Source organism: Papaver somniferum, chromosome 5, assembly GCF_003573695.1.
Source record: "Papaver somniferum cultivar HN1 chromosome 5, ASM357369v1, whole genome shotgun sequence".
In the NCBI taxonomy this organism is placed as follows: Eukaryota; Viridiplantae; Streptophyta; class Magnoliopsida; order Ranunculales; family Papaveraceae; genus Papaver; species Papaver somniferum.
In genome coordinates, this window is record NC_039362.1 from 171754224 (window position 1) to 171769079 (window position 14856).

At 36.9% G+C, this 14856-nt stretch overlaps 1 protein-coding gene across 1 annotated transcript; it reads left to right on the forward strand.

Annotated features, from left to right (window-relative positions):
• Positions 1-11511: 11511 nt before the first annotated feature.
• On the forward strand, positions 11512-12423 carry LOC113280052 (aspartic proteinase nepenthesin-1-like). The gene is made up of 2 exons (XM_026528694.1): positions 11512-11831; positions 11931-12423. The coding sequence occupies exons 1-2, from the start codon at positions 11512-11514 to the stop codon at positions 12421-12423; spliced, it is 813 nt and encodes a 270-aa protein (XP_026384479.1).
• Positions 12424-14856: the final 2433 nt, after the last annotated feature.

Here is a 14856-nt window from a genome sequence, read left to right on the forward strand (position 1 = left end):
GCATTGGGGTATCTTCATATAAGTCACCATCTCATCCCATATTTTGTTCAATCTTCCAAAATATATAGCAACTCCCTCTGTTTTCTTCTGTTTGCAGTCACTTAAAGATGCTTTTAGTTGACATATTCTTGTTCCACTAACAACACAAGATCTTCTCTTCAAGTTTTCCCATAATAGACTTGCATCCTCATAATCTCCCAAAGTTGATCTTACTGACAACTCTAACGTGTTACCAATTCATGAAACCAATGTTGATTGCACTGCTATCCATTCTTCTAACTGATCTGGATCTACAGGTCGCTTGATGGTTCCATCAATGAAACCAAATTTTCTCTTGGCTATCAACGATCTTCTTATGGCTCTAGCCCATTCATCATAATTATTCCCTCTCAAAACTATTGGCGTGATGATAGTTCCTGATCCATCATTCGATCCTAGATGATATACATGATTCTTCTTCTGTGTATCATATTCCACTATCTTCCCTTTGGATGATTCAATTTCACTGACCATCTTTAGATTTTTTTTTTTTTTAGGTCTCGAAACTGGCTCCTGATGCCATGTTAAGAATTTGGTATTTCTTATTCTTTCATATAACCGATTACAATGATTTATATAGGAATCATTACTTGGTAAACAAATAACTTCTTTCCTAATACGACCCTTTCTCAAAACTAACATAAAGAGTCTCAATTACGGCATATTCCAGAACAGTCTCGGATTCTTACCGAGCTGGGAAGTCTTATTCTGTAAGACTTTCCTAATCAATCTCTAAGAGACGTGTATAGCTGAGACTTTCCTAATCAGTCTCAGATACGCGTCTCAACACCGTGTCTCAATAGACCTAAACTCAGCAGTGAGGAGGAATTTTTACAGGGAGACATAACCAGGAAGGCCAGAGGCTAAAGAATAGAGGATGTTATGGAACTAAAGAGCAAAAGCAGCTGAGACATCGCATAAGGAAACAAGACGAAACGGTTGAGAAGAAACCCCATACGAACTTAAAGTTATAACGTTTCGAAGACAAACAATCAGCTTTGCATAGGAGTATTTCTGCGAAGAATATTCATGCGAAGATAAAGCCAAACAAACACGCATAGGGCAATTGTGCACAAATTAGAGCCCCGATAATCACAAAGAATGAATTTAAGACCAAACGACGAACAGGAAACACAGAAGAGACATGAAGTACAGTACTAGAAAGCACCCCATACCAGTAAGAAATACTAGCAAAGGACGAAGTGAATTCATCACGGGAATTAGAGATGAACAGTTTTATAAACCTAAGCAACAGAAGAGGCAGTAAATAACGGGCGTGAGGCTTGAATAAGACGAACAGATGAAGGAAAGGACCAAAGACTTACAGGTACAGGTGAAGGAGTTATCATTAAAATACGAAGGAGTTCGCATAAATTAAGTTCGACTCAATCAGCTCAATCCACATCTCAGCTCAGTGTGAGGTGATATCAGTTCGAAAAAATTCGAATGCCTGCGAAGTTTATAGTTCATGCGAAGTTAATAGATCCTGCGAACAAGAAATAAGGGAGAACTAGAAAAACTTCAGAGATGAGATGAATGGAGGAGTAGCACATGAGGAGATAAAATACCAGTTCCATGGAGGAGTAGCATATGAGGAGATAAAATACCAATTTCAAGACAGTTAGCATCATGCAAAAGAATCGCATCCCACTTATCACACAAAAGCATACAGTACCCAGATTAGCACGGAGAAATCCAATTATGCGAAGAATACCCAGACGGAGCTCATAACATTGATACCTTCAATCAACCAACTAAGAAGTACAGAAAAATAGCACGACCCAAAAGGGAGGTATAGCCAGCAAAGGAGGAATATCAAGCAATTTAATGATCAAACGAAAATGAAAGCATTACTTCATACAAAAATTCGCTCAAGGACAACGATCAGTGGAGGAAAAGACGAAAACTTAAAAACTCAACTCAACAGGGGAAGCACGACATATTATAAGGCTGCAGCATACAAACTCAACGGCTCCAACAGCATCAACTTACAACCTCAGTAAAATCGAGAAGGATACCAGAGTACAAACTTATCATCGCATAAAGACGTCGACAATGTGAAAGATAAACCCATGAAGAAACTATCTGTATAACAACCCGTTAGCATCGCATGAAGTAAAGAAAAGATTAAAGACGAAGTTTCCGTGAGGAATAATCAGCACCAACTCATATCTTAGAGCAGATATTCGCGCAGAAACTAGAGGGCCAAAGACAAACTATTTGTTGGTGAAATACAAAGGACGAGCACAAAGAATAAGATGTGTGAATGTTACCGCACCAAGACGAACAGGAATTCGCACAGATGGTCGAGGGCTTAGTTAACAAGATTGATGTCACGCGATCAATTCTCACCCTACTCATATTTTTCACACGGAACAGCAAGGAACGATAACAGGAGAATAAGTTGTGCGAATTACACTTTTCAGTCACAAACAGAAAGCTGGACCAGTTTGTTAAATGGTCACCTGCGAAAGTTTATGAGCTTGAAGTCGCACGTTCGAATCTCCTAGCACGAGGTCAAGTTAAAATAAGTGTGCATTTATTTTGCACAAAAGAAGATGCACGGATGGTTAAACAAGAAATATGCAAGCGACAAATTCAGTACCCAAATCCTACCTCCTACACATATTTTGCATAATTTTTCTAAAAAGAGGTTATCATCGCAGAAGAAAAGAGGCCAAAGCTAAAATAAGACCTTAATACAAGGCAACAAAATATATAACCACAGTAAGACCTTATAAGAAAAGGCAACAAAAATGATATTTATTATCAGATTGGCTAGGAATCCGAATGTGGCGTGCATCCTAGTTCTCTTATATGCAAGAGGCAATATAGTAAGACCTATCACACATCATAGTCTGAAAGACTTAGAAGGCATGACTCAAGGGAAGGGTACACCGACCCCGGAACTTTAATTGTGGAGTTCATTTGGGGTGAGAATTAAACGATAATGCCGATCCGGGAGAGATACCTTAAACTTTCAGTCTAAGATAATAATCTTAGATTGAGAAACTAAGGTGAGAAAAGCTCTCTTAATGAGTGCAGAAACTCGATCAGGGCGCCGAGGTACACGGTTGAGTCAAGAGTGTCAGGGGCGTCTGAAGATACCTTGCCACTCTTGACAAGTCCTGACTATGATGCACTCGGTCCTAAGATACCCCATTTAGGGTGTAATCTCGCTGCCATGAACCCTAGAGGTAGTGTATGCGAGATTACGAAAACAACTGGTTGTTGAAAGGCCGGATGGGAAGCGCCATAATCTTAACCCGATAGAGGCAAGCTTCCTTGAAGGGGCAATCAGGGGGAAGATAAGGACGACACCCTCCATTAGGGAGATGAATTGTGTCAAAAGTCGACAATGTCATGGGGCTTCTACTCACGGGAGTACCTAGGCCTGTCGCATAGATGTATCCTGAAGAGGCAATAATACCAGAGATGATAAGGCAAGATCAATGGGTCATTGCATGAAAGTGTAAAGACGGCCTACGATTTTACCGCCCAGAGGCAAAAATAAGACCTTTACTTAAGAAGGCGCAATAAGACCTCCAGAGAAAAAGAAAAATAAATTTATTTAACTAAATATTTGTTTTGCAGGATATCCGAAAAAGGAGTAGCAAAAATAAGTTCGCACATGAGCAGAAAAATCTTTCAGCAAAATAAGACTTCATAAAATATAGAACAAAAGTTAATATTGTTTTGCAGGAATTGATAAAGAGCGGGTAGGCTGCGAAGAAGACCGCATAGTAAATGTGATTGAGGCAAAGCCGAAGACGTAAGGAAAAAGAAGCAACAATACAATGCGATTCGATGAACTAAGGATGGACAAGGAACAAAGGTAAGTAACTTAACATTATCTATACATTACATAACATAAGCATCGCATACGGATTCATGGCATAAGCATCTCATACACATTTCATCGCATAAGTGTTTTCTCTCAATAATTTCGCATAAGTAATTTGAAGACATTATACTCAAAGAAGAAAGACGTGAAGATCAATTCACTCATCCAACACTTTCTCAAGAGTTCTTCCCTCATAGATAAAAAACAGAGGCAACGATGGATTATTAAAAAAATATTTTTTGTTCTTTATCTTTTCGGTCAGAATCATTTCCAAAGAAGACGCTCATTCATAAGAAGAATTCTCACCAACAATGGAGTAAGAGAAATAAAAGACATGAAATAGGAATCACATCAAAAAAAAATTCGCATGATTGATTCGCAATGCTTCTTATATTTCGAGGATTAGTACTTCTTATACTTCTTCAAAGACACTTCATACTTTATACTTCTTATACTTCTTCAAGGATACTTCATATTTCGCATACTCCAAGGAATGATACTTCATATATAATTCTTATAGCTTCAGAACTTCACAAAAGAATAGAGGCAAGTACGTACTTTTCAAGAAAAGTATTCTTTCGCGTAGTTCCTTCAACAACAAAGATCAAAGACTACTCTAACATCACACATCTCGCACCAACGACTACAACAAGTTAGATTTTTCCTTGAAGATCACTCTCCAAGCGATATTCAAGAAAAAAGAGGCAAAATGTGAGAGCGAAATATCGCACTACATTTGTTAGTGTGCGACATTTACATTTCCTTAGTGAGCGAGAGGATCCAATGTTAGTGTGTGATGGTGTCGCATGGAAAATCCGTAAATAGGGGACATATTAGCTGTACCCCACTACATGTGAGCTGTCATCCACTATGAAAATACCTATATAAAGAGAAAGTCAGAGAGAGAGAGAAAACAAGTTTAGAATTATTATTATTAGTATTATCTCCTTCTTCTTCCTCCATAAAAAACTAGAGCTCCAAATACTCATTATGGAGTCTCAATTGTAATTCATATGTAATTTCTATAATCATAGTGAAGAACCCTAACCCCGTGGATATAGATCAAATTGATCGAACCACGTAAATTTTGTGTCCATCTTTACAATTTTAGCACTTTAATCTTTATCTTGATTATGAAAAATACTTAGATCTAGAAAAGTATATGGGGGTGTGTCGTAGGATTTCCTACATCTACAATCTTCTTATCTTAGCTCTTGTGCGCCTGAATCCTTTTCATGTCCTCTTACTCCTGAAATGTCAACCTCAGTTAGAAGCCCAGCCATGTAGCTTTCTTTTACTTCTTCTTGTGTAAGCTGTAAAGTTGACAAAACCACAATCTGCAAAAAAAAAAAAAAAAAAAAAAAAAGTCCAGATTAACTTCAGATTATTTGATTAACACTATAACATGCCAAGGGAGAAAAGAGATTTCCTCACATCTACACATCTCAAGTCTGCGCGGATTTGTTCATGTGATGGTGCGTTGTTTCGGATTGAGGCATTTCCATGTGCAAGATACGAGGGTGAAGGGCCTGGGGGGAATTTTTGTTTTCGATGGTGTATTTCTGTTTCAAACTTGGTATGCTTTCGAGAATCCAACCCTGTCGAGATCAAAAAAATAATAATAAATACTCTATTGGGAAATTTGGATTTATACTCATCATCAACTGGAGTTGTTATCCGTACCTGGAAAACATGTGGGAATCCGTTCAGCTGATGTCCCAGTTTGCCTTTGGCTCTGATGAGAGAATCTCTTGTCACTTTGTAAAACAGCTTTCCCCAAGGATGGCTGTTTACCTCCTCGAGGTTGTCAACTAGAAGGAATCGACCATTATTAATGCTCCTCCTCGTATCATGACCTGTAATCGCACCTTCAACGATAAAAAGCAAGCCTAACTTCAGTTTATCCTCATTGTCTTCTTCCAGTTCACGGAATTTCCCTATTAAATCTTCCAGCTTAACACATTTCTGACCGGGAAAATAGGCTTCCATGAGACGTATCTCTTTAGGCTTCTGCACTATTTTATCAGTCCCCTGAAACTTTAAACCTGACATCATTGCGAAAACATATCTCCTGACTGCCAATGACAAAAGACATGGCATCCTCCTCCTCCTTGTCCTTTCTCTTCAGCAGTATATTGTGGACGAGATGTGGAAAGAACGTAACTATTGGCAAGTTTATGAAATGCCCAAAGCAACTCTTTTCGAAACGTTTAAGAATTTCACCATGTAGTTGTTCTATGCAGTCTTTGATAAACTTGGGTGTTGAACCACAATGTACCTTTCTAGCGGGTTCGCACCTCCTGCAGTAGACAGTAAGAAGTGTATTCAGTCTCGACAAACAATGTTATCCCCCAAAAATCTCAAAAGACTCAGTTTCATCAAGTATGTTAAATGTAAACCAAAAGATACAGAAATAAAGCCCTAGATTATTTAACCATAATCCCAAACCAGCAAAATAACAAAATAAAAAAAAACAACGTAGTCACAGGCAACATACAGAGGAGCACCAACAGTACCAGGACCGCGTCTAGTTTGCTGCTTCTTTGGAGCCTCCTTCCCTCTGGTTGACAGTAGACTTACCACGAGCCATCTGTAACAATAACAACATGCAACATCAAATCTCTTTTCCGTCAGCAATCATTCAAGCCATGAAATTCAATTCCATTTCCATTTTTTTCTTCTAATAATCACATATACCTAACGTTTCAAGAACTGGACAACTTGAAAAGAGTCTTTTAGATAACTCTGCATTGGAGATTGATAACCCACAAAGAGTCTTTTAGATAACTCTGCATTGGAGATTGATAACCCAACCAAGTACATTGCTTTAAGCTGAGGTAAACTCATTGAATTTGGTAGAATGATATCTGCATATTTGCCCCTACCAAACATTTCTATTGCCAACTTTTTCAGTGATTTACAGTTCAGGAGACGGCTAGGAATTTCATATGCCGAATTATGACGCTGAGTGATTGATATATTTAAATCTTGAACATTATAATCAACGGCATGAAGGCACCATCTATTAACATGCACAGCCACTGAATCATGAAATGCAGCGTTCTCCCAATGCACACATAAATCTGTCTTTGCGGCGAAAAATGAATACCATGTCTACAAACATTACAAAACTATATGCTCTGTCATTCGAAAATGAACTCCGATTGAAATCTAGAGAAGGGAGAGATTTCCAAATATTAATCCATCGTTTCCACAAAACACTAGTCTGGACAGCATATTGAAAGATATGATATGGTGAATTAGGTTATCATGTAACCTACTGATTCTATCTTCCCCATTAAAATACGGGGATGCATTTTTTGTTTCTTCCATTGTTACCTAAGCAGGAAATTAAACCTTAAAGAAAACCCCCCAAATCATTTGTTTGGAACCCTAATCTCCAATTTTGCAATGAACGAATCCCACTCTGAGCACAAACAAAAACCCTAAATCTCCAATTTCGCAGAGAATTATTTATTCTTTGTACCTATTGAGGGTTAAAATGGCTGATCGGATCGAGTGTAATTGCTTTTTACCTTAAACTCCAAATTTGAAGTCTCATAGTGAAAACCCCACCAAATTTTTAACTCTATAAACATGTAGAAATGGGTGATGTTTTGTGCATTCTTCAATGAATTTGGGTGTTGAACCGCATTGTACCCTTGCGGGTTCGCACGTACTGCAGTAGACAGCAAGAAGTGTATTCAGTCTCGACAAACAAAAGTTATCATGTTTTCCCCCAAAATTCTCAAAAGACTCAGTTTCATCAAGTGTTAAATGTAAACCAAAAGATATAGAAATAAAGCCCTGGATTATTTCACCATAATCCCAAACCAGCAAAATAACAAAATAAAAAAGAACATAGTCACGAGCAACATACTGAGGAGCACCAACAGTACCAGGACCGCGCACAAATTGCTGCTTCTTTGGTGCCTCCTTCCCTCCGGTAGACTTACCACGAGCCATCTGTAAGAATAACAACATGCAGCAATTGTTGGAACATGTAATTTGTAATAGTCAACAATGGTCTAGATAATTATAAAGAAGTGTAGAAAAAAAGTACTCTAGAATATACTAGAGTTAGAGTTTCCAAAAGTCAGTTAAGACTTGGCTAGAATTTGCTAGGACAAGTAAGGTCAAATGAATGTTCTAGATAAGAAAAAACTAGAGAGAACTAGAGAACATACGGTTGTACAAGAAAGTGTACTTAGGGATGTGTTGTAAAGAACATTCTAGATAAGAAAAGTCTAGATTAAACTTGAGTATCCAATGACGTTTATGTAAGCCTATAAATAGGCATTTCATGTATCATTTGTAAGCAAGCAAGAAGATTAAATTCAATAGAAGAGAAAACTCGAAGTTACAAATCCTTGCTTCCACCTTCACTACTAGAGTTCTAGGAGCTCTATACGAGCAACACCACTATGCTCGTATATCTCCACAAATATCACTGAAGTTAAAAATATAAGAATTTCCAACATCGTATCAAAGTTTCAAAATATTTCAATTTCTAACATGGTATCAGAGCGGGTTCGATCCAAATGGGCGCTAAAGTTTCCGCTACAAGTTGAAGGTGATAATTCCGCACAATAGAAGACGCAAGGTACGTCTCAACTATCCAAGTTCACTACTTATTTTACAACCCCCAATATAATCTAGTTATCACCCAATTCTAAGTTTAGAAAAATATAAAAAAAACATAGCGGCTCGTGAAGTTGAAGTAGTTCTTAGAAATGATAAGTCTCCATATAACATAAAATACAAGTAAGAAATGTATAAGTTTCACCTCCTTCCATTAAAGAAAAATAAATAACAAAAATAAGAAGAGAAGTTTCCATCCTCGCAGGAGATGCACCAAAGAGTGCACTTCTAAAGAAAATTTGAGGGAAGAGCATCAAAGAAATGCCTCCTCAAATAACAGAGATGGAAAAAATGAGAGTCATCCTGTAAAAATATTCTACTCATAAAGTTGAGTGGGCGGAACTTCTGAACCTACGATGGTCAAGTTTCGTGAAAGGCGAGAAACATCAACAGAAGGCAAAGCCTCTGAATTTAAGACTGTCAAGTTCGGTCCAAACCGTGAAGGAGAAGGAGATAATTGGCACAAGACAGAGGCTCTGAATCTACAAGGAACAGGCTGCGAAAATGCCAGGTCAACAAAGAAGATCTAAAACAAGATATGGAGACACTACGAAGGCGAGCTGGTTTCAATGTGACTACAAGTCCGAAATGAATACACTACGAGCAAGAGAAGCCAAGAGCTATCAAGAGATTGGGTGAAGAACAAATTGGACGCTAAGCCAATTACAAATTAAGAGGGGGTGTTGGAACATGTAATTTATAATAGTCAACAATGGTCTAGATAATTATGAAGAAGTGTAGAAAAAAAGTACTCTAGAATATACTAGAGTTAGAGTTTCCAAAAGTCAGTTAAGACTTGGCTAGAATTTGCTAGGACAAGTAAGGTCAAATGAATGTTCTAGATAAGAAAAACCTAGAGAGAACTAGAGAACATAAGGTTGTACAAGAAAGTGTACTTAGGGATATGTTGTAAAGAACATTCTAGATAAGAAAAGTCTAGATTAAACTTGAGTATCCAATGACGTTTATGTAAGCCTATAAATAGGCATTTCATGTATCATTTGTAAGCAAGCAAGAAGATTAAATTCAATAGAAAAGAAAACTCGAAGTTACAAATCCTTGCTTCCACCTTCACTACTAGAGTTCTAGGAGCTCTATACGAGCAACACCACTATGCTCGTATATCTCCACAAATATTACTCAAGTTAAAAATATAAGAATTTCCAACATGGTATCAGAGTTTCAAAATATTTCAATTTCTAACAGCAACATCAAATATCTTTTCCATCGGAAATCATTCAAGTCATGAAATTCAATTTTAATTTTATTTTCTAATCCATCATATTTCATGAAATTTCCAAAAGTTTCTTTCAATTTCCTCAATCAAACGACCAAAACCCATTCATCTAAAACTCCATATCATCCACTGAAAGACAGTGGTGATTGATCTCGATCCTCCAGATGTAGTTGCGGTGCCTAAAAGACCACCAGGTAGACCAAGAAAGGTAGTACCAACAAGTTGATGAAAGACAAGCTAGTATTAAGTCCACTTCTTACATTCCTGCTGCTTTTTGTTTTGTTAATTGGTCATTGAAATCTCGCTCTTATAAGTACCAAAGAGAAATACAACCGAATAGAATACAATAATATTTGTTCCATGGAGTCATCTCAATTCATGAACTTCTATTTATAGAGTTATCACGAGAAAATAAAAAAATCCAACGTAAAAACTTGAGAAATTCCAGTTCTTGATTCGAAAATGATAGACAAAATCAGTGCCGAAAATCGGAAATCAACCAAATAAAGTGAACTAAAGCACTCTAGACTTCTGTACTGCTTTCAAAGTCCTTAACATGCAAAGAACACAATTGGTGCTTGAGCCCATTTGGCTTTTCCGTCAGGAATAAAACCCACGGCAACAAGAGCCGCCTAACTATTGCACGTGCAGTATAGCTATTATAGCTGCTTCATTGGACCGACGGGGAAAAGAGCTCGACGATAATGGACGCACCGACAGTGTGTTGATGTGCGCTACTATCTTCTTCTACAGCTAGTTATTTCTGATGAGTCCAACAGTGTGTTGATCAGTTCTCATGCAGCCCACAACCCAGTAACAAATAATCAGACGGAAAAATGATAACTGAGATGCGAAGAATTGTAGCACGAAAACTGAAAAAGTGATACAAAATTTCTATCTTAGAGAAAGAATATCTATTGTAATAGAGAGAAATAAAATCAAATATTATTACTTAGGTATTTTTAGATTAACATTATTTTCAAAATAATTTTTTTAAAGTTTATGGTTATAAAATATTACAATGGTAAAATCCTTAATTCTTGCCCCAATACATAATCTAATAAATCAAGAGACATTAATGCGTATTAATTAGAAAGTTTTCATTTATGTTTATAAAATATTACAAATGGTAAAATTCTTAATTCTTGCTCTAATAGATAAGCAAATAAAATTTGGAGATATTAATGTACATTAATTAGAAAAGATCTTGTTTTAACTTCAAATATTACAGCACTATAAATTAAAGTGCAGTATGGTACGTAGTTGTGTCCATCAAAATTCGTCTTACCTCAAAAATGGGGGAGATTTTTTTCATTTTTCTTCTATCAATTACTTACGTTACATTACTATTAAACTCCGTTATTGCGGCCTATCCAAAAAAAGGATTTAGTTTGAAGATGATTCATAGAGATTCCAAAGAGTCGCCTTTATATCCAGGTGACCATTTCACAAGAAATGAAAGGCTTCAGAGTCTCGTAAAACAATCCAAAGCTCGAGCACGTTACATCGAGTCACAAATATTACAAGCACGTTACATCGAGTCATAAATACTAGTCCATGACAATGCAACACGCTCCATCAATCCCGATGTTGTACGTTTGCCTGTAGTTTACGAACCAAGTAAGTTTTACGTTGCAATGGTTGGTTTAGGGACATTTCCGGGTAACCGAAAAATATTCAAGAATTAATATTTGATAATTGATTCAGGTAGCTTCAATGTGAAGGTGCCACTAAAGCTTTCTATGAGGATATGCCTCTTTACCCTTGGAATTTGTCAACTACGGATTGTCCCGTTCCTTGTAACACTCATCCTCTTTGCAGAGGAAATAACTGCAATGATGATGGCCAATGCACTTATAAAGCACGCTACGCGAGCCGATCAGTTGCATCTGGTATTATGGCTAAAGAAATATTTACTTTAAGCTCCAGTACTGGTGCATTTGAAACTATTGATTTACGCATGGGTTGTGGTTTTCGCCAACAGAATTTTGAACTCTTATTTGGTAAAAATCATTTGCATGGAAAACCAGATCTTGTTGCAGGAATACTCGGCTTAGGATTAGGGGAATGGTCTTTTCTAAATCAATTAGGTGTTGCTGGAGAAGGAAAATTTTCCTAATGTTTCGAGACGTTTAACGATAACATTCAGGGGTCAGATACATATTTAAGGTTTGGTGCAGATGCAACAATTGGAGGCGCATCACAAAATGTAAGTACAACTCCTATTGTTGTGCCTGAGTTTCACACGTATCAGTATTACTTATATCTAGAAGAAAAAGTAGGCTTCCGTAGAGGTACTTTTAAGATTAATTCCCGAGGAGAAGGCGGTACTGTCATAGATTCTGATGCTCCAATATCCGTGATGTATAGAGATCATTTTAATAGAGTTGCAGATTTAGTGAAGGCTCGTTTTAGAGTGCTTGGAGTTGAATATATTGGGACCCAAGGAGGTTTTGATGTTTGTTTCCGTCTACGTGGTAGATTTGATATTACTAAATATCCTTCTATGACATTTCATTTTCAACAGGCCGATTATGTCATTACAGATTATAAAGCTAATTTTGTAATGATATCCACTGAAATTGTTTGCTTAGGCCTTTTCCAGATGGATGAAAATAGGCCGGCTTTTATTTTAGGAACAATGCAACAAGCTAATAAATGAATTTTGTATAATGTTATGGATCAGTCACTCTCATTCCCTACAGAGTTATGCCAATTAGGTTCATGAATGGACAATATCATCTAGCTGGGAATTAGTCAATAATAAGTTTACTTCAACTGCAATTTAATAAATTATTAATCTGATCTTAAAGCCTTTTGTGTTTTTTGTTAAATTATTATCCTTTCAATCCTTCCGGTGGAACGTAAGCATATGTAGCGGAAGTTTAATAAAGTATCATAGGTTTACAACTTTTTGTGACACAGACAGACTGGAAAATCTAGCTTCGCACGTACAATTCCTAGACTAACTTATTGCGTCAGAGTAAAATACCGGGCTGTAAAATGTCGCTGCATACACGCCTTCTATAACCTTATCGAAACAATATTGGCCATAAAATTTCTTTGATAAGGTGTTCTTGGATATAATAAGTATACAACCTTTCAAGGGATAGATTATGGAAAAAAAATTGCAAAAAAGAAGAAAAGATTATGGAATAAAATTTACAAAAAAGAAAAAGATTATGGGATAAAAAAGAAGAAGAAGAAAATTTACCGAATAAAATACACTAATATCAAAAACTTAAGAAATTCGAAAATGATAGACAAATACAGCTCCGAAAACCGGAACTTAACCAAAAAAGTGAACTAAAGCACTCTAGGTTTCAGTACTGATTTCAAAGACCTAAACATATCTCAAAGATGATCTTTGTAAGATGGATAAGAGTTCGAGCACAGCAGGGATGATGGTCAGTGATTGACGGTGATGAAGAATTTTGATAGCCGTTGCAGTGATCATACTCGAGTCTCGTGGCAGAGTTTGGTCGCAGCTAATGGATTGGCAGTGCTCGGTGATGAGAGTTGATCACTGGTGATGAAGTGGAGCTGTGGTGTTGGGTCTCGATGGATGATGCAGCCATGAAAACCAGTTACGAAGAACTGGAGTTCGAGTTTCTGTGTTGATGTTGAGAACGAGCAGAAACGGGGAAGTAAGGCTTTTGCTAATGATTTACGGAAGAGATAACATAGGCAATGGTCCAAATGGAGCTAGTGGTTCACAGTGATGCTACCATGATGGTGTAATGCTCTGAACGATGGAGTCTGAGGTTAACGTGGTTGATGGCGGTGATGATATATCAGTGGGAGTTGATAGAAAGTCAGGGAAATAGATTTCTCACGTAGAGTCTTGGTATCAGAGGGATTATCATCGGGTTTAGGAAAATTCAGGGAGAAAAATATTTCTCCGAGGAATTATAAGTTGAGTTAAGAAAAGTCAGGGAAACATATTTTTCACGGAGCTGGGAGTTAAGACTTAAGAGTTTTAGCGGAGGGCCGGGTGTAAGCGAGAGTAAACTGCCCGGAGAATAAAATCCAGAAAAAAGAATTCTTCACGGACTGAGAAGTTTCCGAGAGATAATATATTGGTTGTTGGAATTCAGACGCTGGGCTGGACTTGTTCATCCCTGGCATGAACCCATTGAGCTAAGGACGGGAGTTAGTTATGCTGCTGAGTTGCACGCATCTGTGAAGATTCTGGCTAGTTTAGTAGACCGTTTTGACAAGTATCCAAGACCTGAGGTACGGGCACTTCTACATTTTTGGAGACCTGTTTAAGAGAGGATTTCACATCGATAGAAAAGATCTTTCATCACACTTTTTGGGAAGAGAAGAACAAGAGCCCTGGCTTGGCGATTTTGGCGTTTGAACTTAGGATTTGCTTTCTTTTTCTTCATATTATTTTTTAAGGATTTTACGAAATCCATGAGTAGATAAACACTCCATATTTGTTAAGGATGTAGTCAGATATCGTAAACACGCTACTAAATTAATATATTGGTTTTGTTATCTCAATCAAATCATTATTATCTTGTCTACTATTTATTATCGTGCATGATTGTATGATTGTTTGTTTAGGTTTAGCGCTACTAAATGACCATGAATGCATATCTATAGCTAGAGTAGGGTTTTGAGATACGTAATTGTTGATGAACCTTGTCATAAGTAGCATATTGTGATTACCAATTGTATTCAAAACTTTTGTGTATTGCAAGTAGAAGCTTGACCAATGTTAAATAGTTTACTCATAGTATTTCTATTGCATGGATTAGTCTAATTCATAGAATTTAAAGATCTTGGAGGATTAAACCTAATAGCATGTTGCATTAATTAGTTTGTTCACTGAGTAGTATTCACATATTCATCGTTATGGTATGTGATGATATAAGGAATTTACCAAAGTGCATGTCTTGTGATAGATGATGAACCCTTAACCAGTATTCTCAACCTATTGATTCTATTTATTCGTTACTTGTTATTATTCTTAGATGGAGCTCAGCTTGTTGGAGCTCAGCTTGGTGCTAGGTTACCGACCACAAACTCTGTGTGATTTGTTTTTAATATTTTTAAGTATAACAAAACTAATTTATTAATTAAATAT

Excerpts from the sequence above, each read along its gene's own strand:
- LOC113280052 (XM_026528694.1), top strand. The coding sequence starts at position 11,512 with ATGCCTCTTTACCCTTGGAATTTGTCAACTACGGATTGTCCCGTTCCT. Across the intron at positions 11,832-11,930 it reads GGCTTAGGATTAGGGGAATG|GTTTGGTGCAGATGCAACAA; the intron begins GTCTTTTCTAAA and ends TACATATTTAAG.